The sequence below is a fragment of the Choloepus didactylus genome, chromosome 19 (assembly GCF_015220235.1).
Source record: "Choloepus didactylus isolate mChoDid1 chromosome 19, mChoDid1.pri, whole genome shotgun sequence".
Taxonomy (NCBI): domain Eukaryota; kingdom Metazoa; phylum Chordata; class Mammalia; order Pilosa; family Megalonychidae; genus Choloepus; species Choloepus didactylus.
The window spans coordinates 31,637,882-31,661,259 of NC_051325.1; the positions used below are offsets into that span (position 1 = coordinate 31,637,882).

Here is a 23,378-nt window from a genome sequence, read left to right on the forward strand (position 1 = left end):
TCTATAGTTAACAGTAACATTGTAATATGCTTCTCTTTTTTTTTTAATAAGAAATTTTATTTTGAGATAAATTCAAACTTACAGGAACAGGTGCAAAAACAATGCAAACCCCATACATAGAACTCCAGCATACCCCAACACCCCTCCCCTGATACTCCAATCCACCACCTTTAACATCCTGTCACACCACCATTTCTTTCTTTCCCTCCCTCCCTCTCTCCTTATCATCCATCATCTATTGCTCTGTCTTCTGAACACATGAGAGCAAGCTGCACACATCCTTGAAAAAACAATATAATTCACATATACGTTTCCCATGAACAAGAACATTCTTTTATGCAATCCCATTAAACGCAGCTAAGAAGTTCAAGAAATTCAACCTTGATACATAGCTTACATTCTATAATTCCTTTTTTTTTCCTTATGTCCCATCTGTGTCCCTTTGAGCCTCCTCTCCTCCATCCTCAGATCCCATCCAGGATCATTCTTGGCATTTAATTGTCATTCATTTAGACGTTTTTTTCTCCAATTGTGGAAACATATATACAGCCTAAATCTTCCCATTCTACCCCCTCCCTAGCATTCCATTAGTGGGATTAATCAGATTTAGAATGTTGCAATGCTATCACCTTCCCACCATCCATTACTAGAAATTTCCCTTCACCCCAAACAGAAACCCTACACTCCTTAACTCCCCATTGCCCCTTCCCCCACTTCTCGGAACCCCTACTCTACTTTTCATCTCTGTGGTCATATTCTCCGATACTTTCTTTGTGTTTACCGTGGGACTTAAATTTAACCTCTTAACATCTATAACCATCTTGTTTTTCTTTGATACCAACTTAACTTCAATATGACACATAAACTATGTTCCTATACTCCCTCATTCCCCCACTTTTATGTAGTTCTTGTCAAAAATTACATATTTTACATTGAGTTCAAAACCACTGATTTATCATTACAGTTTATGTATTTTAGATCCTGTAGGAAGCAAACAGCGGAGTTACAAATCAAAAATACAGTAGTATTGGTATTTATATTTACCATGTGATCTTAAGTAGTACCCTTTATTTCTTCATGTAGTTTCAGTCAATTGTTTAGTGTCCCTTCCTTTCAGCCTGCTCAACTCCCTTTAGCATTTCTTATAGGACTGATCTACTGGTGGTGAAGTCCCTCAGCTTTTTTCTCTGTCGGTAGGGCTCCCTTTAGTATCTGAAGTGGGGCAGGTCTTTTATTAGCAAAATATCTCAGCATTTGTTTGTCTGTGAAAAATTTTAGCTCTTCCTCAAATTTGAAGGAGAGTTTTGCTGGATAAAGTATTCTTGGTTGGAAATTTTTCTCTCTCAGAGTTTTAAATATGACATGCCACTGCTTTCTCACCACCATGGTGGCCGCTGAGTAGTCACTACTTAGTCTTATGTTGTTTCTTTTGTATGTGGTGAATTGCTTTTCTCTTGCTGCTTTCAGAACTTGCTCCTTTTCTTCAATATTTGACAGTCTGATCAGAATATGTCTTGGAGTGGGTTTATTTGGATTTATTCTATTTGGAGTTCGCTGGGCATTTATGCTTTGTGTATTTATATTGTGTAGAAGATTTAGGAAGTTTTCCCCAATAATTTCTTTGAATATTCTTTTTAGACCTTTACCATTCTCTTCCCCTTCTGGGACACCAATGAGTCTTAAATTTGGATGTTTTATTTTATCTATCATATCCCTGAGATACATTTCAATTTTTTCAATTTTTTTCCCATTCTTTCTTTTGTTCTTTCATTTTCTGTTCTGTGGTCCTCAAGGAGGCTGAATTGTTGTTCAACTTCCTCTAATCTTGTATTATGAGTATCCAGAGTCTTTAATTTGGCTAACAGTTTCTTTTATTTCCATAAGATCTTCCTTTTTTTATTTACTCTTGCAATTTCTTCCTTATACTCTTCTAGGGTCTTCTTTATGTCCTTTATATCCTGTGCCATGCTCTTCTTCATGTCCTTTACATCCTGAGCCATGCTCTTGCTGCTTGCTGCCTGTCTGTAATTCTTTGATTAACTGTGCCAAGTAGTGTGTGTCTTGTAATCTTTTGATTTGGGTGTTTTGGTTTGGGTTCTCCATATCGTCTGGTTTTATCATATGCTTTAAGATTTTCTGTTGTTTTTGGCCTCTTAGCATTTGCTTTACTTGATCCCTAATTTGACGGAACTGCAGCTTGGTGGTGTACACTTTCTCTAACTAACCAGCAGATGGCGTCTGTGAGTCACCTATTCCCCTCAAGTCAGTTCTCCCCCACTCTGTGGTGTGTGGGGGTCTGATTCTTGTGGGGTTCATTTGGTGCACCAAGTTTGGGTGTGTTGCTGGTGCTGTCTGCCCTGAAAGTGGGACGTGTATCTGGGTGGTTAGGCAGGCAGGGCAGCTTTAATAATCAAACCTCCCAGGTATTCCCGGAGATTTAAGGCTGTTGCTGGAGCCTAAGCCTTCATTTCAGTCTTTCCACTGATTGTCTCTACCGCTGACCCACAAGTCCTTGGTATTTGCATAGGGTTCCTGGGATTTCAGAGTGGTTCCCCTTTCCCAGCTGTGCTCTTCCAGGACCTCTGCTGAGGGAGGGCTGTGCCACGTCACTAGTGTGCACTAGCCTGCCAGGGAAGCCCTGGGTCACGGGGCCATGCAGGGGCGCTTCCAGCCCGCTTCAAAGATGTTGAATGGGATGCGTTAACTTCCCCCTTTTCGCACAGCTCCGCCCTCCCAGCTCTGGGACAATCAGCCGTGGGTGTATTAAAGGCCACTGTCCACGGCCGATATTGTGGCTTGTGTGTAGTGCTGCAGAAAAGATTCCCCGTCATGCTGGGTTTCTTGGCGCGGCTCTGGGCTGTGGGTCTGGCCCTGGGCAGGGACGTGCCACGCCTGCTGGGGAGAAGGCTGCAAGGAATGAGTTTTTTTTTCTCCTTTTGGCTTCCCTCTGCTCCTGTGGTCTCAAGACAATCAGCAGCGGGTATGGGAAGGGGTATCCTCCACGCCAGACACCGAGGCGTTAGCCCAGCCCGCTCCCGCCGTGCTTCACTGTGCAGCTCTCCCTGTCATATCTGCAGCCACTCCCGGGCTTTTTTTTTTTTTAAAAGAATTAGTCCGTCTCCAAACGCCAGCCCACCATTTCCCTACACAGCAGCGTGACTGCAGGACTTTCAGCCGACTCACTCACTCGTTTCAGAATGCAGGCTCCTGGTTTCACCAAATGCACGTTCCCTGTGGATTTAGCAGACCTTGCCCAGCTGGTGCATCGCTGGCAGTGGTGTTCTGGGTCACTTTCTGGTTTTCATCTAGTATTTTTCATGAAGGTGTTTTTTTGCCCTGTCTCACCTAGCCGCCCCATCTGAGGTTCTCCAATATGCTTCTCTTAATTGTAACAACGGCAATATACCAAAGCTAAATGTCTGTAAGAGGGGGATATAAGGGAGTGATGTGGGATTCTTGATGGTGGTGATGTTGTCTGACCTTTCATTGCATTTTAGTTTTGTTTTTCTTCTATCTTTTGTATTTTTATTCTTCATTTTTTTTCTCCTTTTCCTCTTTCTTTGAGGACGAGATGGAAATGTCCTCCTATAGACTGTGGTGGTGAATGCATAATTATGTGATTATACCAGGAATCACTGATTGTTTACTTAGGATGGATTTTATGGTATGTGAATAAAATTGTTTAAAAAATAAAGAGGGAAACAAGTGCTGGAGAAAATGTGGAGAGAGGGATGTACCTATTACCTGTTGGCAGAGAAGTAGAATGGAGCAGCCCATCTGGAGGTCAGTGTGGTGGTTCCACAAGAAGGTAACTATGGGGTTGCCATATGCTCCTGCAACCCCGTTATTGCGTATAAACTTGGAGGAACTGAGAGTAGGGACATGATGGGATGTTGCACACTGGTGTTTATGCTAGCCATATTCACGATTTGCAACGGATGGAGGTGGCCTAAGGGTACATCAACTGATGGGCTGAATGGTGAACTATGGTGTATACATACAATGGAATACTGAGCAACGGCAAGAAGAAATGAAGAAGAAATGAAGTTGTGAGGTTTGCAACAAGGTGGATGGACCCTGAGAACATTATGTTGAATGAAATAAATCAGAATCAAAAAGACAAACATAACATCTCACTGATATGGACTGACTATGATGTGCAAACTCTGAGAACTGAATCTGAGAGCATGGGTTATCAGGGGAAGGCTTATGGTAAAGGTTCCTAGATTATAAGCTCTTACAGCAGTCACAGCTATTCATGAGTTGTAATGGTTATCTCTAAATTCTGAGATGCTGGGCTATTTCTGTATAACCTGGTCGGTCCCTGTAACTTAGGGTATCTATGTGACACCTAAGACTCAGTTAGAGTTTGGCAGCTATGAATGTCAGCATTACCCCAGGCAGCAAATGTTAAAAAAGCTGAAAAAAGAGATCAGACTTCAATTGGAGATATGAAAGAAATGGACTTGATTAAAACTAAGGTAAACCAGACTAAAGGGAATGATATTGATTGTGTTTTAAAACCTCAACTTCTGTGTGTGACCAAAGGAAAAGATGTTTATTTGGTGCAAAATTTATGCTTTCTGTAGCATGCTGTAGAGTTTAACTTGTATGGTCAATTTATTCAAACACCATAATTACATGGTACCTTGAATAAGGGGTGGGATCTGGTTGGTTTGTACAGGGTAGTGTGAAACCCCAATATATCCCAGGGTAATTTGGGCAGAGAATAAAAAGTATTTGCAAAACTCCCTTGAGGGCCTGGGGAAAAATGTGGAAACATTAAACTTCCCCACCTGGGGATTTCTTGATATTTTCAGAAGCATTGGGGAATACCACTGTAGCGGGCCAAGTCTTCAATCTTGTTATTTACCCAAGAGAAATAAAACCATATGTCTATGCAAAGATTTATACATGAATGTCCACAGCAGCTATATTTGTAATGGTCAAAACCTAGAAACAGCCCCAATGTCTGTCAATAGTTGAATGAATAATATGATATGGTATGCCCCTACAAAAGATGACTACCAAGCAATAAGAAAGGAATGAATCTACAGATTCAATGCAATCCCAATCAAAATTCCAACAACCTACTTTGCAGACTTGGAAAAGCTAGTTATCAAATTTATTTGGAAAGGGAAGATGCCTCGAATTGCTAAAGACACTCTAAAAAAGAAAAACGAAGTGGGAGGACTTACACTCCCTGACTTTGAAGCTTATTATAAAGCCACAGTTGCCAAAACAGCATGGTACTGGCACAAAGATAGACATATAGATCAATGGAATCGAATTGAGAATTCAGAGATAGACCCTCAGATCTATGGCCGACTGATCTTTGATAAGGCCCCCAAAGTCACCGAACTGAGCCATAATGGTCTTTTCAATAAATGGGGCTGGGAGAGTTGGATATCCATATCCAAAAGAATGAAAGAGGACCCCTACCTCACCCCCTACACAAAAATTAACTCAAAATGGACCAAAGATCTCAATATAAAAGAAAGTACCATAAAACTCCTAGAAGATAATGTAGGAAAACATCTTCAAGACCTTGTATTAGGAGGCCACTTCCTAGACTTTACACCCAAAGCACAAGCAACAAAAGAGAAAATAGATAAATGGGAACTCCTCAAGCTTAGAAGTTTCTGCACCTCAAAGGAATTTCTCAAAAAGGTAAAGAGGCAGCCAACTCAATGGGAAAAAATTTTTGGAAACCATGTATCTGACAAAAGACTGATATCTTGCATATACAAAGAAATCCTACAACTCAATGACAATAGTACAGACAGCCGAATTATAAAATGGGCAAAAGATATGAAAAGACAGTTCTCTGAAGAGGAAATACAAATGGCCAAGAAACACATGAAAAAATGTTCAGCTTCACTAGCTATTAGAGAGATGCAAATTAAGACCACAATGAGATACCATCTAACACCGGTTAGAATGGCTGCCATTAAACAAACAGGAAACTACAAATGCTGGAGGGGATGTGGAGAAATTGGAACTCTTATTCATTGTTGGTGGGACTGTATAATGGTTCAGCCACTCTGGAAGTCAGTCTGGCAGTTCCTTAGAAAACTAGATATAGAGCTACCATTCGATCCAGCGATTGCACTTCTCGGTATATACCCGGAAGATCGGAAAGCAGTGACACGAACAGATATCTGCACGCCAATGTTCATAGCAGCATTATTCACAATTGCCAAGAGATGGAAACAACCCAAATGTCCTTCAACAGATGAGTGGATAAATAAAATGTGGTATATACACACGATGGAATACTACGCGGCAGTAAGAAGGAATGATCTGGTGAAACATATGACAACATGGATGAACCTTGAAGACATAATGCTGAGCGAAATAAGCCAGGCACAAAAAGAGAAATATTATATGCTACCACTAATGTGAACTTTGAAAAATGTAAAACAAATGGTTTATAATGTAGAATGTAGGGGAACTAGCAGTAGAGAGCAATTAAGGAAGGGGGAACAATAATCCAAGAAGAACAGATAAGCTATTTAACGTTCTGGGGATGCCCAGAAATGACTATGGTCTGTTAATTTCTGATGGATGTAGTAGGAACAAGTTCACTGAAATGTTGCTATATTATGTAACTTTCTTGGGGTAAAGTAGGAACATGTTGGAAGTTAAGCAGTTATCTTAGGTTAGTTGTCTTTTTCTTACTCCCTTGCTATGGTCTCTTTGAAATGTTCTTTTATTGTATGTTTGTTTTCTTTTTAACTTTTTTTTTCATACAGTTGATTTGAAAAAAGAAGGGAAAGTTAAAAAAAAAAAAAAAAAAGAAAAAAGACAAACAAGGAAAAAAAAAAAAAAAAAGATGTAGTGCCCCCTTGAGGAGCCTGTGGAGAATGCAGGGGTATTCGCCTACCCCACCTCCATGGTTGCTAACATGACCACAGACATAGGGGACTGGTGGTTTGATGGGTTGAGCCCTCTACCATAAGTTTTACCCTTGGGAAGACGGTTGCTGCAAAGGAGAGGCTAGGCCTCCCTGTATTTGTGCCTAAGAGTCTCCTCCTGAATGCCTCTTTGTTGCTCAGATGTGGCCCTCTCTCTCTGGCTAAGCCAACTTGAAAGGTGAAATCACTGCCCTCCCCCCTACGTGGGATTAGACATCCAGGGAAGTGAATCTCCCTGGCAACGTGGAATATGACTCCCGGGGAGGAATGTAGACCCGGCATCGTGGAATGGAGAACATCTTCTTGACCAAAAGGGGGATGTGAAAGGAAATGAAATAAGCTTCAGTGGCAGAGAGATTCCAAAACGAGCCGAGAGATCACTCTGGTGGGCACTCTTACGCACACTTTAGACAACCTTTTTTAGGTTCTAAAGAATTGGGGTAGCTGGTGGTGGATACCTGAAACTATTAAACTACAACCCAGAACCCATGAATCTCGAAGACAGTTGTATAAAAATGTAGCTTATGAGGGGTGACAGTGGGATTGGGAATGCCATAAGGACCAAACTCCACTTTGTCTAGTTTATGGATGGATGTGTAGAAAAGTAGGGGAAGCAAACAAACAGACAAAGGTACCTAGTGTTCTTTTTTACTTCAATTGCTCTTTTTCACTCTAATTATTATTCTTGTTATTTTTGTGTGTGTGCTAATGAAGGTGTCAGGGATTGATTTAGGTGATGAATGTACAACTATGTAATGGTACTGTAAACAATCGAAAGTACAATTTGTTTTGTATGACTGCGTGGTATGTGAATATATCTCAATAAAATGATGATTAAAAAAAAAAAAAAAAATGTAGCTTATGAGGGGTGACAGTGGGATTGGGAATGCCATAAGGACCAAACTCCACTTTGTCTAGTTTATGGATGGATGTGTAGAAAAGTAGGGGAAGCAAACAAACAGACAAAGGTACCTAGTGTTCTTTTTTACTTCAATTGCTCTTTTTCACTCTAATTATTATTCTTGTTATTTTTGTGTGTGTGCTAATGAAGGTGTCAGGGATTGATTTAGGTGATGAATGTACAACTATGTAATGGTACTGTAAACAATCGAAAGTACAATTTGTTTTGTATGACTGCGTGGTATGTGAATATATCTCAATAAAATGATGATTAAAAAAAAAAAAAAAAAAAAAAAAGGAATGAACTGTTGATTCCTGAAGCAACATGGATAAATAAATCTCAAAATAATTACACTAAGTGAAAGAAGCCAAATGGAAAAGAGTACATTTTGTATGATTCCATTTATAAAAAATTCTAGAAACTGCAAACTAACCCATAGAATTGCGGGTGGAGGGGGTAGGGCAATGAGGCCTTACATACTTACAAAGTATGGGAGAAAAAGATTACAAGGGGGTCAGGGAATCTTTTTTTGTGGTAATGAATACAGTCAATACCTTCTATATGTATATCAAACTTATCAAATGGTACACTTTGAATATGCACAGTTTGTCATATGTCAATTAAACTTTTAAAAAGTTGTTTATATATATATATATATATATATAAACTAATCATGTTTTCCTTAGATGGTGGAAGTACCAATGATTTCTTCTTTCCTTTTTGGTTATCTGTACTTTACAAATTTTCAAAATGGAAAACCAAGCTTGTTGCAAATATGTTTAAATCAACTTACGCTAGAACCATGTTGTAATCTGAGTGGTTGAACATATATCCTCCAACAACCCACATTATATTTCCATTGACCACAGCTTTGTGAGATGCTCTGGGAAGCTTTAGGTTAGAATATTCCTCTCGAGTCCAAAACGACTGGTTAGCTGGTACAGGAACTGAACATCCAGGGCCTAATAAAAGATAATAAATAGGCTGACAAAATGCAGCTTTAAAATGATTGCATTTCAAGTTTTAATCCTTCACATGTAACAAAATTTAAAGACTACTTAGCCTTTTCCTTAGCATCTAAACATCAGACAAATCCCTTTAATTTGTGTTCTTAATTTTATTCAAGCTAGTGATCCAGGATAATTCCCAATAAAACTTAAAATCACATACTTTCTAATGATGACCTGACTACATCCAGATTAACTTTTCTTAGTGTGAAGTATTTGCTTAAGAAGCTGTCAGGAGAGAGAGTGCACAAAGGAATTATTAATTCAGATTTTTAAAAATCCAAAACTTTAGGGCTAAAAAGCAATGACTAGTCCTGAGAATAATGATATAAACTACCCATCCCCCTATAAGCCAAGAAACCTACACAGATGCAAAAGAGAGTCCATTCTGGGGAAGTCTGGCTTCTGCTACAATGTTTATGCAGTAGAAGTAAAAGTACTTCTACTTAAAAGTAGAAATACTTCAATTATTTAAATCCTTGATGTCAACAAACTATTAGGAAGGACAATCAGACAGTGGCTTAAAAACAACTTGATTTTTCTATAAACCTACAACTTCTCTAAAAAAAAGAAAAAAAGCTTTTACACAAGCTTATTTCCTTTCAAAATAAAAGGGTTCTGAGGAAGTGCTAAGTGTATAAAGAAAAGCACTAAATTAGTAACAGCTGTCCTCATCCACTCAAAGGACTCTCTAAAGCTTCTTTAATAATCTATTTCTGTAGATAATTCCATTAGCTTGACTGCTTTAGGATTTTAAGGTACAATTAACCCCAATTTCCTCAGAAAGCTTCTGAGGAAACACCGTTATTACCAGCTCTCATTCCACCTCCCAGACGGGGTTCTCTGCTATGTCCTCTTGAGGACAAGACCAAATTCTCCAACTTTCATGAACCAGCTGCAAAGAATATCAAACCCTTCCACAATTTCTAAAGAGTTCACAATCACCCATATGTGAAATTGAAAGATTATAAGATGCTGAATAAAGGGATATGAAAATTTAAATGTTACCTGACATTTTATTAATATAAATGGTATACTTACTAAGAATAGATTAAATCTGCAAATTATTAAATTGAGAAAATTCTGTAACTTGAAAGAAAAACAAAATTAAAGAAGCACCTACCCTGCCACTCTGAATAGCATGAGCATCCTCTGGTATCACTTGAATTGCAGATGCCTCGATGAGGAAACCCACAGTTATTTGTACAGTGAGGAATATCACATGCTTCACCTTTCCATTTTTCAGAACATTCACACTGAACAGTGTTGCTGATATTACTGATCTTACATTCTCCTCGACCTGAGCAATTATTCGGACACATGTCAAAACTATAAAAATGGGGAAAAATTAAGTCAAAACAAAGCAATACTTCTATTAACTTAACAGAACTCCTACACAAAATTTAAGAGTCTCACTGTTTTACCAGTTCATTCACAAGTATAATAGCAGTACTTACAATTCAGCCTAAATGGGGTCACTCAATACTGCATAGCTAGGGGCTCAGGTACAAGGAATGAAATAAAGTCAGTCCAACTAGATTCTCATAACATAGAGGCAAGTTAAAGAAATTACAAGACAAGGAAAGAAGAGATTCATGCAGAACTGTCCAGACTTAGCTTCTTAAGAATAGGATGACAGTCCTATTCTTGGTACTTCACAAATGAGGAACATTTCAAAATTGCCAGAAACATGCTTGCTACTTCGGGGAGGAAAAGATTAAAACAAATTGCCAGTAATACACTACTGCCCTCATGGCACACATCCCTCTGGACAGTCTCTGAAAAACTGGAGAATTTTTAAAAGATTATTGCCCACATTAGTGTATTTAAATTTCCCCAGTTAAGTTCATCTACTGATTTCAAATGGAAGAAAAGAGAGAGAACTGGTTTAAATTAATGCAGCAGTTTATGATGTGCCTCATAATAACATAATATCTTGTGACTCAAGATAATTTCAAAGACTCAAGTACTTTGAAATGACATAATTTGTATTTTAAAAGGGTGGGGGGAATAACTGGACTATCGAGATACTTTAAGGGTGTTTATTTTTTCTAAGGCCTGAAAAGAAAGCTAAAAAGAAATTCTGTATCAAAACATGTCAAAAAATCAGAATCAGTTACAAAAACAAGCTAATTAATGTCAATGTCGACACCCAAGTATCAGTTGATGATATATTTAGAATTGGATTATAAAAATATTTGTGTACAATATTTTTATGATCTATAATTATAACAAATACACATCTACTTTTCAAGTCCCAGTAAGTAGATTGAAATGAAAAAGGATAATTCTTTAATCCTAAAATACTGTTAAAAAACCTCATTACTGTAAGTAAATCAAGCGTTATGTAAAAAAGCGGAATTACACTCCTGTAGGCCACTAGAAAGTAGTATCTACTGCCTTTCATAATATATGTACAAAAGTAAAGTTTCATCTTTATTAAGAAAAAGTTCCCTGCAAGGCAATAGTTTGCAAATAATAAAGTCTAAATCAATTCAGATTTGACTTGTTATGCTGAAATAGCTACACCAATCACATTTCATTTTTTTAAAGGCCTAAAAGAAAACTGAGAGAAAACATTTCCATTATGTGCTCAAACCTATGTCCTCCACAACAACGTCAAATTATAATTTTCTACAGACACAAACTTACTAACCATATATGAGGGAATGGCACATAATCAAAAGTTAATGCTACCAGAAAAGCAAAGAGGAGGAGGTAACAACACCCTTTAAACTAAAGGTGGGAAAGCATAATTTCAACTTTTTCCTTATACCTCAACTTCTCAAATCAAGTGCCTTTAGGCACAGATTTGCTTAATATGCCAATTAATTTTGAACATTTTTTGGAGGAATGAATTGTATAAAGTCTCAAAATACAAAAATATTTTTTAAATCTCTAAAAACTGAAAATCAAGTAATACTTTTAAAACATCTGCTTTTATATTTAATCGAGGTAATGAGAAAACTAGTCTAGCTAATTTTCTGCACTTAAAATATGAATCAGAATAAGAAAAAAAGATGGAGTTCTAATTTGTGGTGAAAATAAAATTTAACTATTTGCTTTTTCTCCCTTTAAAAGAAAATTAGGGGCCAGCGGTTGCCTGGGGACCCAGTTGGGCCCCTCCCTCTTTCCCCGTCCCTTGCCCCCCACTCCCTTTCCCACCAAGCCAGCCCTTTCCTCTCCCACCGTGGACCAGAGCTGCAGCCCATGACCCCGGGGACAGCTGGTGCTGCTTCCCAAGATGTCGCAGACAGCCATGTCCGAAACCTACATCAAAGATGATTCGAATCATACAATAGGAATGGAATTTAAAGATAATAAATGTTGGTGGTTAAATATATAAAGTTACAAATATAGGATATAGCAGGACAAGAACATTTCAAGTCTGTGACGAGAAGTTATTACAGAGGGGCAGCAAGGGCTCTCCTTGTGTATGACATTACCAGCCGAGAAACCTACAATGTGCTTACTAAGTGGTTAACAGATGCCAGAATGCTAGCAAGTCAAAACACTGTGATTATCTTCTGCGGAAACAAGAAGGATCTGGATGCAGATTGTGAAGTTACTTTCTTAGAGGCCTCCAGATTCGCTCAAGAAAGTGAACAGATGTTTTTGGAAACAAGTGCACTAACGGGAGAATGCAGAAGAGGACTTTGCACAGTGTTCAAGAAAACTACTTCACAAAATAGAATCAGGTGAATTGGATCCCGAAAGAATGGGCTCAGGTATTCAGTACGGAGATGCTACCTTGAGACAGCTGAGGTCACCACGGCGTGCACAAGCCCAGAGTGCTCAAGAATGTGGCTGTTAGACTTCCTCTGGGAGTAGGGCCCAGGAATCCATACTGTAAAAAGGCCTCCAGGAGATCCTTGTACATTCTGAAGTTTGAGAAGCCTTGGCCTAAGCTCACATGTCCTCTTTCTCTCTTCTGTCAGAGCTAAACATCACAGACTCCCATTGCTATGACTTCCTAACCTTCCATCCTGAACTATGACCCCACGAGGCCCCTGACCTCATTCTCCCTAGGGACACCCAGGGCCTCCTCTGGTTACTCAACTTCATAGCTGTCAACTCCTTCCTTCTTAAAGCTTTCTTCTCTGGGCTTCTGTGACAACATGCTCCCCTGGCATTCCTCTGCCCCTTAGCTGCCTCTACAGTCCCCTCCTCACCGTGCACACACCAACAGACCAGTCAGGCATCGTCCATGTGCCAGTGGTTCCCAGACAACATCCCAGCCCTGGAGCACTTATGAGCCCCAGCCCTGAAGATCCAGTCACCACTCAATGTCCTGCTTAGACATCTCACACGTCCCCAACCAAACTCATTGGCCTCCTCCCCCTACCTCCAACCTCTCTCTAAGCCTACCTATGTCACTAAAAATCACCTTGATAGTACTGTGACAAGCTACCCAGCTTGCCAAGTCACAAGCCCTGGGCATCTGAAAAACTGAATCACTGTGCCCATCAAGATAGAGACTACTTTAAATAAGACTGAGCAAATATTGAGATACCAAGAAAATGGGCAGAAAAAGAACCCAGCAAAAAAGGTTGCACCATAGAGGTTACTGCCTATGCCAGGAGTTGGCAAACATTTTTTTTATAAAGAGCCAGAGAGTAATTTAGGTTTTGTGAGCCACATAAGGTCTCTGGGGCCAACCCTTGGCCTATGGCATTTTATGGATTTATTTACTTATGAAAAGTATCATTTCTTAAGAGGGAAAAGAGAAAAGACAAAAGTTAGCCTCTCTTCCACCACAACAAAAACTCAAGGCTGCCTAGAGTCTACATATTTACATTTCCTTTGTAACCTGAACTAAGTTGTCATCAATGGGCCAACTATAGAGTAGAGTCATTACAATTACTAATCTTTGTACTTAGCAAAAACTGAACTTTGAAAACTCCCAATGTTTTTATCCTCTAGCAGGAAAATGCCCTCCTCTTCCAGAAGCACACGAGCTCTAGCAGCACAAGACCTGGGTTGAAACTGTGGTCTAACCACTTACTTTGACAATTTACTCAACCTTTTCCCAACGGTTTCCCTGATTATAAAATAAGGAGAAAAACATTGCCTGCTTCATTAAGTTTTTAAGAGAATTTTAAAAGAGAAAATCCATCTAAGCTGCTTAGCACACTGGTTGGCAGATAGTAAGCCCTCAATACATGTTAAGTCATTACTACTGTCAAAACAAAATATAATCTTTTGAATAAAATCACAAATATTAGACTTAGAATATCTTACTTGTAAGTGATATTAAATCCAGTCAAATTATAAGCAGCATCACTAAAAAAATGCAGCAGGGCATAACCTGATGTAGCAACAACCTCGGGGACAGTCTCATTGCCATCTCTCTCAGGAACGATGAGGCCACTGAAATGAAAACATGTTTCTTATAAAAATAAGAACAATTACAGACAAATAACACTGTGGCAGATACAAATACAAAACTGGAAGTCATTCTTACAATTTAAAAAACCACAACCAGGGAGAGGAACAAATTCCTGTGAAAAACAAATAATGCTACCTTATTCCCTAGTTCTGGATTAACTAAGGAACAGATCTGGATCTTTTGCCAGGTTCTCCTTTATTCTTGGCTGTATTTCTAATGAGATTCAAAATCAATGGCCCTATTCTCTTTTTTTATATAAAGCCATTTTTTATAATGCTCCTCTGAAAAACTAAATAAAATCTCCAGTCACATAAAGTAACAACTTTAAGAGTTGATGAATACCAAATATATATTATAAAAGACAAATGAAAAGTTAAAATAAAAATAAAGATACTAGATAAATAATCACCCATAATTCCAACATACAACATTCTGATGCATTTTCTTTGCCTACCTGGTATCATATTATATATACATTTTATATTCTGTTTTACAACTAATGTGCCATCAGCATTTCCTGTGTCACTACAACCTCCCTAGGATCTCTCTAAGACCTCACCCAGAGTCCAGCACACAGTAGATACAAAATAAATGAATTTGTTGGGTGACTGGTGAGAGAAATAATGACTGAGTCAAAAGGTCTAAATGGTGGCTTTAAGGCTTTTGATACATTAATACCAAGTTGCTACTTTCCACAAGCGATATGCTGACTGGCATTCCCATCAACAGGAAGTGAAAGGGTCTCACCTACCTCAGTCTGCCAATGATGAGGATTGCCAGTCTTAATTTAACTTTACTAGGTAAAAAGTAATATATTTTTTTAAAGTGTAGCTTTATTTTGATTTTCTTTTACACTCCTGGGCTTGATCAGTTTCCTATGTTGACTTGCTATTTGCATTTTCTCTTCTGTGAATTCCATGTTCATGACTTTTACCCAATTACTCATTAGATTTTTAACTTCACTATCACCACTACCACCAATTCATTCAGGAAAACACTAAATCCTTCCCAGTACCTATGCAATCTGCTCCACCCACACTGCCTCACCCAAGGAACAAACATCTCATCTCCTACTACTCTCTTCCCTTCACTCACTCAACCCATCCACACTGGCCCCCTTGCTCTCCTGGAGCAAACACCAGCTATATTTCCACCTCAGGGCCCATGCCAGTCCTAAATGCTCATTCACTTTGACCTAGCAATTCTATTTCTTTGTAGAAGAAACACTTGCTTATGTACACGAAGAGAAATATACAGTAATTCTCAAGGCAGTACTTTTCAGAATGACAATACAGTGAAAAATACCTAAATGCTCATCCATAGGGCATTGGTTAAATGAGACATTACATAGCTGTAGGTCTGCAGGACCAACATGGGGAGCTCATTAAGGCATTCTGAGAAGGGAGGAAAAAGCAATCTCAACACAACTGGTTTAGTATATATGTACATTTACATGTATTTATATAACTACATGTGAAAATGACAGCGTACACACCACTCCTGAAGCAGGGAATGCAGAAGAGGAAGGAGAGGGGATTTTCATTCGATGAAAATTTTTAATTTGAAAACAGAACAAAGAATTTTACAGCTCTGAAGGTGCCCCAGGGGTTATAAAGCAGTAAAGTATTTTCTAAGATTTATTCATCTAACAAATATTTACTGAGCACCTACTATCTGTGAGGCACTGTTCTAGATACCAGGGATACAACAGTGAAGAAGACAAAAGTCTCTGCCTTCATGAAGGTCACATTAGAGAAACAACAAATAATCCTAGAAATATACCCCCCTCACCTACCCCATCACACACACACATACATATAAATAATTCCAGACAGAGATAAATGCTATGAAGGAAACAGAAAAAGAAAAGAAGGTGCTACTTTGGAGATGACAGTTAGAGAAGGCCAATTGGAAGAGCTGACATTTGATCAGAGACCTAAATGAAGGTTTCAACTTCTTCATGCTGGCTTTGGGTTTTTAAACCAACATCCCTGGAAATGAACAAAGGGATAAGTACCTGAAAGAGCAGTGCCACCTAGAAACAGGTATGTCAAAAGCAACCACCCCATGATAAAAACTGGCACAGGAAAGGATTGGGTGCCTCAGTCACATGTGGGACACCCTGCTCCCTCTATTATCCTAGCATGAGATTCAGGGTCAAAGAGATGGGAGCACCAATCCTGGTTCCACCAGCTGTGCAGGTCACTGACACCTCCCAGTTCCCTCCTCTGCACAATGAGAAAAGTCCTATTTACCTCATTGTGATGTGATGAGACCAAACTGTTAGGGCATATAAAGTGCTTCACACCAGCAGGTGCTCAATAAATGATGGCTAATGTTATTTTATGGTGTGAATATTTAAATGTGTAGGATGTATGGAAGAACTGGAGGAGGGAGAAAGGATAGAGCGTCACAGAAGGGTGGGAGAGTCATCTGTCACAATACCGGAGAAAGTGGATCAGCTTCCCAGCCAACAGAACATTAAAAACTTGAAACTGTGACAGCTTTAAAGTGTGCTGACTTCTCCTAGTAGATTTTAGTGTGAAAACAACTGGTTTATGACAAAAATAAACTTTTACAGAATAAACGAACACAAACAGCCTGAACCCAGCATTCAAGGCAATGGAAAGTGTGTGGGTGAAGAAGAGATGCTGCAGATGTGCCATTCAGCTGTCACCCTGAGCCGCCCCTCCCTCCCCATCCCTGCCCCATGTAGATAAATAAATGTAGGCACCACTTAGGCTGTAGTCAGTTGTTCATATGGAACAAATCAAGAACTGCCTGCCCTGGGGTTCTTCATAATCTTATATTTTAAACATAGAGAACAATTGTTTAAAACCGTTTTTGAAAATCTCTGATCTAAGATATTCTCTTAATGGATATGAAACTCAACATAACTGTTGCAGGCAGACGTGGCTCTCAGAAAACATTCAGGGCACAACTCAACTTTACCAACAACACTAAATAAGTTCACTAGAAATCCTCAGTTTGATAGATCTTGCTCCTTGCAAGACTGTAAGTCCTCAAGGCCAGAGTTGTATAAGATGAGTCAGATTCCTTATCTTGCTTACATAAAGAAATCCTACAACTCAACAACAGTAGTACAAACAACCCCATTATAAAATGGGCCAAAGATATGAAAAGACATTCCTCTGAAGAGGAAATACAAATGGCTAAAAAGCACATGAAAAAAATGTTTATCTTCACTAGCTATTAGGGAGACACAAATTAAGAACACAATGAGATATCATCTCACACCAATTAAACAGGAAACTATAAATGCTGGCAAGGATGTGGAGAAACTAGAACTCTTATTCATTGCTGGTGGGACTGTATAATGGTACAGGCACTCTGGAAGCAGTCTGGAGGTTCCTTAGAAAACTAGATATCGAGTTACACTTCGATCCAGCAATTTCACCTCTCGGTATATACCCAGAAGATCTGAAAGCAGTGACACAAACAGGTATCCGCACATCGATGTTCATAGCAGCATTATTCCCAATTGCCAAGAGATGGGAACAATCCAAATGTCCTTCAAAAGATGAGTGGATAAACAAAACGTGGTATATACACACAATGGAATACTACGTGGCAGTAAGAAGGAATGATGTCGTGAAACATATGACAACATGGAGGAAACTTGAAGACATAATGCTGAGTGAAATAAGGCACAAAAAAAGAGATACTGTATGTTACCACTAATGTGAACTCTGTGAAAAATGTTATATAAATGTTTTACATTGTAGAATGTAGGGGACCTAGCCATAGACAGCAAATAGTCAAGGGGAAATGATAACCTAACAAAAAGAGAGTTATAGAGGGTAATATTAACGTCATGGGAATGCTCAGGAACAACTATGGTTTATTAATTTTTGGGGGTATGGTAGGAACATTTTGGAAGCAATGCAGTTATTTCAGGTTATTTGTTTTTCTTATTCCTTTGTTTGGTTATGGTTTGTTAATTTTCTTGGAGTATGGTAGGAACACGGTGGAAGCAATGTAGTCATTTTAGGTTGTTTTTCTTATTTCTTTGTTTTGTTTGAAAATTTTTTTTATTGTATGTTTGTTTTTTAATGTGTTGATAAATAAATTAAAAAAAAATAAAAATAAAAAATAAATTAAAAAAAAATAAGCCAGATTCTAAATCCAGGGGCCAGGCAGTGATGGGGGCAAACAGGGCCTTTACTTTCTACTGGTGAAGGAGGATTCAAAAACATCAAGATGCTTCTCTTTGACTGCCTTCTCTAAGGCAGGTTCAGTCAGGTGCTGGACAGACTAATTGACCCCTGCTTTCACAAGACTTCCTTTAAGAGTTCTTCATCACACTCTAAACAACTGTTCCATCTATACATGACCTTCTTAAAAAACAAACAAACAAACAAAAACTCCAAAAGAACAATGTTCTTTTGAAAAATGTTCTTGGGGGTTGGGGGAAGGGTGGCAGGGAATCACTCCCTCTGCCCCATCACCTCTCCCACCACATCACCTCTGCATTTCTCTATCAACAGATCCTAACAGAGCACCTACTCCACAAAGGTGCTCCTTATATGCATTTGTTGAATGTGCCACAAAAATTGTAACATGGTAGAGCTAGAAAAGCCTGAGATATAAACTGGTCCAGTGGTTCCCTAGCGTGACTAGTAACAGATCTCTGTTTTTCAAACAAATTTCATCCAAAACAGATAAATGAGATCAAACTGTTCAGAGTCAGATTAAACTTCACAGTCTGCAATACACCAAGTGAGAACACAGGTTGAACTAACACAATACAACTCCTTCATTTTAAGTGTTAGAAGCCGAGGTCTAGAGCAACAAAATGACCTACTCAAGTACACACAGAGACTTGGGCAGAATCCAGATTAAAAGTCCATATCTTCTGAACCTTGTTTAGTTCTTTTCTTTATTGTTATTGGCTCCTGGCTAAACTACTGGCCCCTGGCTCTCTCCACTCTGGGCATCCAGTACCACTGGGTTGATTCTTCTATCCAAAGCCCTCCTGACCACAGCACTCCTCAGCCCCCCATAAGGACATAGCCCTCATATGGCCTAAAATGGTGGCTTTCTAATTGTTCTGCCCATCAGTGCTTTAGGAGTTTTTGTGTTTTAGGTAAATTTCAAGTTTTAAATATGTATTTCCATGCCATAATTTTAGAAAATTCAGTTATTTGTCATAAGTTACGTCATAAAATTGTCATAAGTTAAATTTTAACACAATCAGTGCAATCATTTATACTATCAGTTAACCAATTTGTTTATAGAAACCTAAGAATTCTCCTATATTTGTGCATATACTTTAACTTCTCTTAAAAGTCACTGATTAGAATAATCACAGCCTTCCACTTGTATTTTTGTTGTTGTTGATGTGGAATTTACAAATGACATCAAATATGCCACTATGGTACCTGTGAATGACAGGGTTATATACACCAATTTAGTTCCTGTTCCTTTAAGGGCTGCTGGCAAGCTGATTCAAAGTACTTGGCACGTAACAGGGTCTTCATGAATACCTCATTAATGAATTTAGTAACAAGTGAATCCACAACAAATACTATTTTTGTGCTTGTGTTAAAGTTTTGGGTACCTCAGATGCTGGCATAAAGATATAGAAGCCTCCAACGTTTGGCCAATGCCATTTTAAATGTCTAGCATGGCCTTGCCACCCAGCCACTTGGCCTGAGAAAGGTGGCCTTGAAAATGGCATTTGAAATTCAGAAGATGGCCAGGGTTCTCAGTTCAAAGATATGTTGGAGACATTTTTAAGCCAGAGAGGGTGGGAAAAAACAAGGGCACATTAGTCCCCTGATCTTCTCTGTTCTTTGGCCTATCATGTACTGTTTATTCTGTTACTTCCCTCACCCACATGGGATATCAACCAGACTAGTTCATGCGAAGAACACAAAAAGTATTTGCTGAATTGATTTCTTCAAAGTCAGGGAAACAAACAATGAAGGGAAAGAAATTTAGAAAGTCAGTTGCAGATGAAAATCAAACTGACAACTAAGGTTCCCTAAAGTAATGTGCATTTTAGAAAAATGTATTTCAAAACTCCTCTACAGAGTAAAAGGAAGAAACATAGAGACAGTTTTGAATTTCCAAATGGTCAGAAATTTAATACACAATACAGTCATTTATTGTTAATGAAAACTCAAACAATTAAGACTACCCCATACATTTGGTGTTCAATTGTTTTGCTTAATTACTAATACAGAATATAGCTATTGAAAAAAATCACCATACATAACCGTATGTTTCTCATTCTCTGCAGACAACCACCCTCTATTTTATGTTTCCCTCACCATATTAATGCATATACATAAATACACACACACCCATACACATATACCATTCTATTCAAATTCAACAAGTAACTCCTAAGCCCTACACAATGAAGGATACAATAAGGAACAAGATAGACTTGTGATTTAAATTTTTAACTGAAATGATATTATATGGTATATTACTCACCAAACATTTAAAATGTAAACTTTACCACCACTGTAAGAGCAGGTAAACTTGATACTACTATCACAATTTTAAAGACCAGAAAAATGAAAAAGAGACTAAAGTAATGTGCCCAGAAACTTACACAGTAGCTAGAAGAGGCCAAGTCAGGACCAGCACACAAATGATAGGGCTCTAGGCCCAGTACTCTTTTCACAAAATAAATGTTAAGTGATAATAAAGTCACTAAGAATGCAATCTAAGAGATAAGTTATAAAGTCAGAAATCAAATAATGATTAACCAGTATTTATATGACTGAGGTTACCTAAAAGCAGCAACTAGTGGTGCATAAATTGAGTCTCCATCATAAACATACAAATGGTCCCAGCTACACTCTGTAGCAAAATGATTGAAACGAAGTCTCATTATTCTGTTTGGCCTGAAAAAAAAAAAAAAAGTAATTTATGATACTCACCATAACCATTAAACATTTGAGAAGATATATATATTCCACATCACATAATGGTTTTACTTAATTTTTCCCCATAAAAGTTATACTAATTTTGTGATGACTCTTTTTCCCTTTTTTTAAAAAAAAAATGCGCAAAGACTTTTTCACCAAAAACTAAATAAATATACCATAAGAATAATATTTCAAAATTACAGTTTCAGGCAAAGACACACCTACCAATTTATTCTACACAACAGCTTCTAGTCAGAAAATAGTTTATGGAACACATTTGACCTGGACATAACATTTAGATGAACCCAAACATTTTGCTTTGGGATGAACAGGTAACATCTTCTCTGACACTTCAGTCTACCATACACATGCAGTAACGCCATGTTTGGAACCCTTGCACATTTAGCCTTTATTTTGCCCTGAAAGTGTTTTTCTATGCTAAAACTTTACAGTTTGAGTGCAAGATAGCCATTAGTCCTCAAGAGGTTGAAAAAAATTATACAGAAATAGAATACACCTTCCAGAAAATGACCCTCATACCCATCTCCTCTAATCAATACCAAATCTTTTCTTCCTCCTTTTGTGAGTAAAAAAAAACCTTTATGGTTTATGTAAAGACTGTAATTTAGTTTCAAATTGTTACTGTTGCTTTTCTTTTAATGTGCTTTCATTATTCAATTGATAGTTTTCTATCTGTAAAAGTTGGGTGCTGTGGGTTGAAATAGAACACATCATAATTTTCCCATTAAAATTAATAGAAATAAAATAAAATTAATGAAAGTAATTTTTCATTTAACATTTTTTTCTTTAGCAGCAAGGTTTTTAGGAATAATTAAAACATTACACACTGACTAAATTCAATGATAAATACTACAGAGGCAATCATATCTTTCATTTTTACTTCTTTCATTTTTTTTTTACTTTCTTTCATTTTTACTTCTCCCCATAGCAAACACAATGTTAAAAACAATCCATAAATAAACCAAATCTAAGCCTCATCAAAAAATACCTAATGAATCTATATACTTTAAAAACTCCACCTATGAAAACAATTGCAAAATTCAAATTTTTAATTTTGAAAGTGGTTTTCTGAATTTTAGTGTTAAAAAGTAACAATATAATTCTCTTTCAATGGTATTTGGACAAAAATCTTGGATACTCAGGAATAGAGTCAGTTTGTTCATCCTAGGTGCTGTGGATATAATGATAAATGAGACAGACAAACAACCTTTCTATTATCCTATGGGATCTCATTGTTCAAGGAGGGCTTTAAACACCTTTTATATCTTGATGATGCCTAAACATACTTCTTTGGGCTAGACCTCTCCTCTAATCCAAGCATTTGTCTAATTAACATCACTAAGTAAACAAGCAAATAAATACATGAACAAATTAACTCTGATGGTGATGAGCACAGTGAAGAAATTAAAGGCATGTGATATGGTAGTGTACCAGGTGGTAGGGAGCTATCCCAGAAGGCTGCGGAGGCGACTAGAAGGACAAGGGACAGCCAAATGAAAAGCCTCGGGAACAATGTTCTGGGCAGAGGGAATAGCACAACAAGTTCCAAAGGGAGAAAGAAGTTGATGTGACCAAGCAACACAAAGAAAATCAGCATGTCTGAAATATAGCAAACAAAGGGAATGGTATGAGATAAGAAGGGAAAGGTAGACAAGGGGCAAAAGCAAAAATCAGGAGTTCCAGCCTAGAGAAGGTGTTGACTCCTACAATAACATTAGAAATGGAGATAAAAGGACCCTGTAAATGGATGTGGTAGCTATCTGGGAGGGTACTCTTAGAAATGGAGATAAAAGGAGGCTGTAGATGAATGTGGTAGATATTCCGGAGAGTAATGTTAGAAATGGAGATAAAAGGAGACTGTACATGGATGCGGTAGATATCCTGGAGGGAAATCTGACAGAACTTTACTGGCAGGCTGAATGTGAGGGCTAAGGGAAAAGGAAGAACTGAGGTTTTTTGCCAAAGGTTTCTGTTCAGAGACTGATGAGGAGCAACCAATGAGAGCACATTCAGAGCAACAGTGGAAGAAAGAAGTTAGATGGGATGGAACTGATAGCAAGGGCAAGGGCAGACAGCTCCTTAGAGCAGCAGTTCTCAAAGTGGTCCACAGAACCCTGGGGACCCTGAAACTCTTTTTAGGGGGTCCAAGAGGTTAACATTATTCCACAGTAATACTAAGGTATCATGTGCCTTTATTGCTGTATTGACACTTACTAAATGCTGCAAGAGCAATGGCGG

At 38.2% G+C, this 23,378-nt stretch overlaps 1 protein-coding gene across 3 annotated transcripts in view; it reads right to left on the reverse strand.

Moving 5' to 3' along the window:
- ATRN (attractin) overlaps window positions 1-23,378 on the reverse strand; it is a 183,141-nt gene that overhangs the window by 125,366 nt on the left and 34,397 nt on the right. For all 3 annotated transcript variants that reach the window (XM_037811187.1, XM_037811188.1, XM_037811189.1), the window contains exons 3-6: window positions 20,982-21,095; window positions 14,067-14,195; window positions 9,949-10,154; window positions 8,612-8,780 (exon numbers count right to left, since the gene is read on the reverse strand). In XM_037811187.1, coding sequence (XP_037667115.1) covers window positions 8,612-8,780; window positions 9,949-10,154; window positions 14,067-14,195; window positions 20,982-21,095 — 618 coding nt within the window. The remainder of the gene's footprint in view (window positions 1-8,611; window positions 8,781-9,948; window positions 10,155-14,066; window positions 14,196-20,981; window positions 21,096-23,378) is intronic.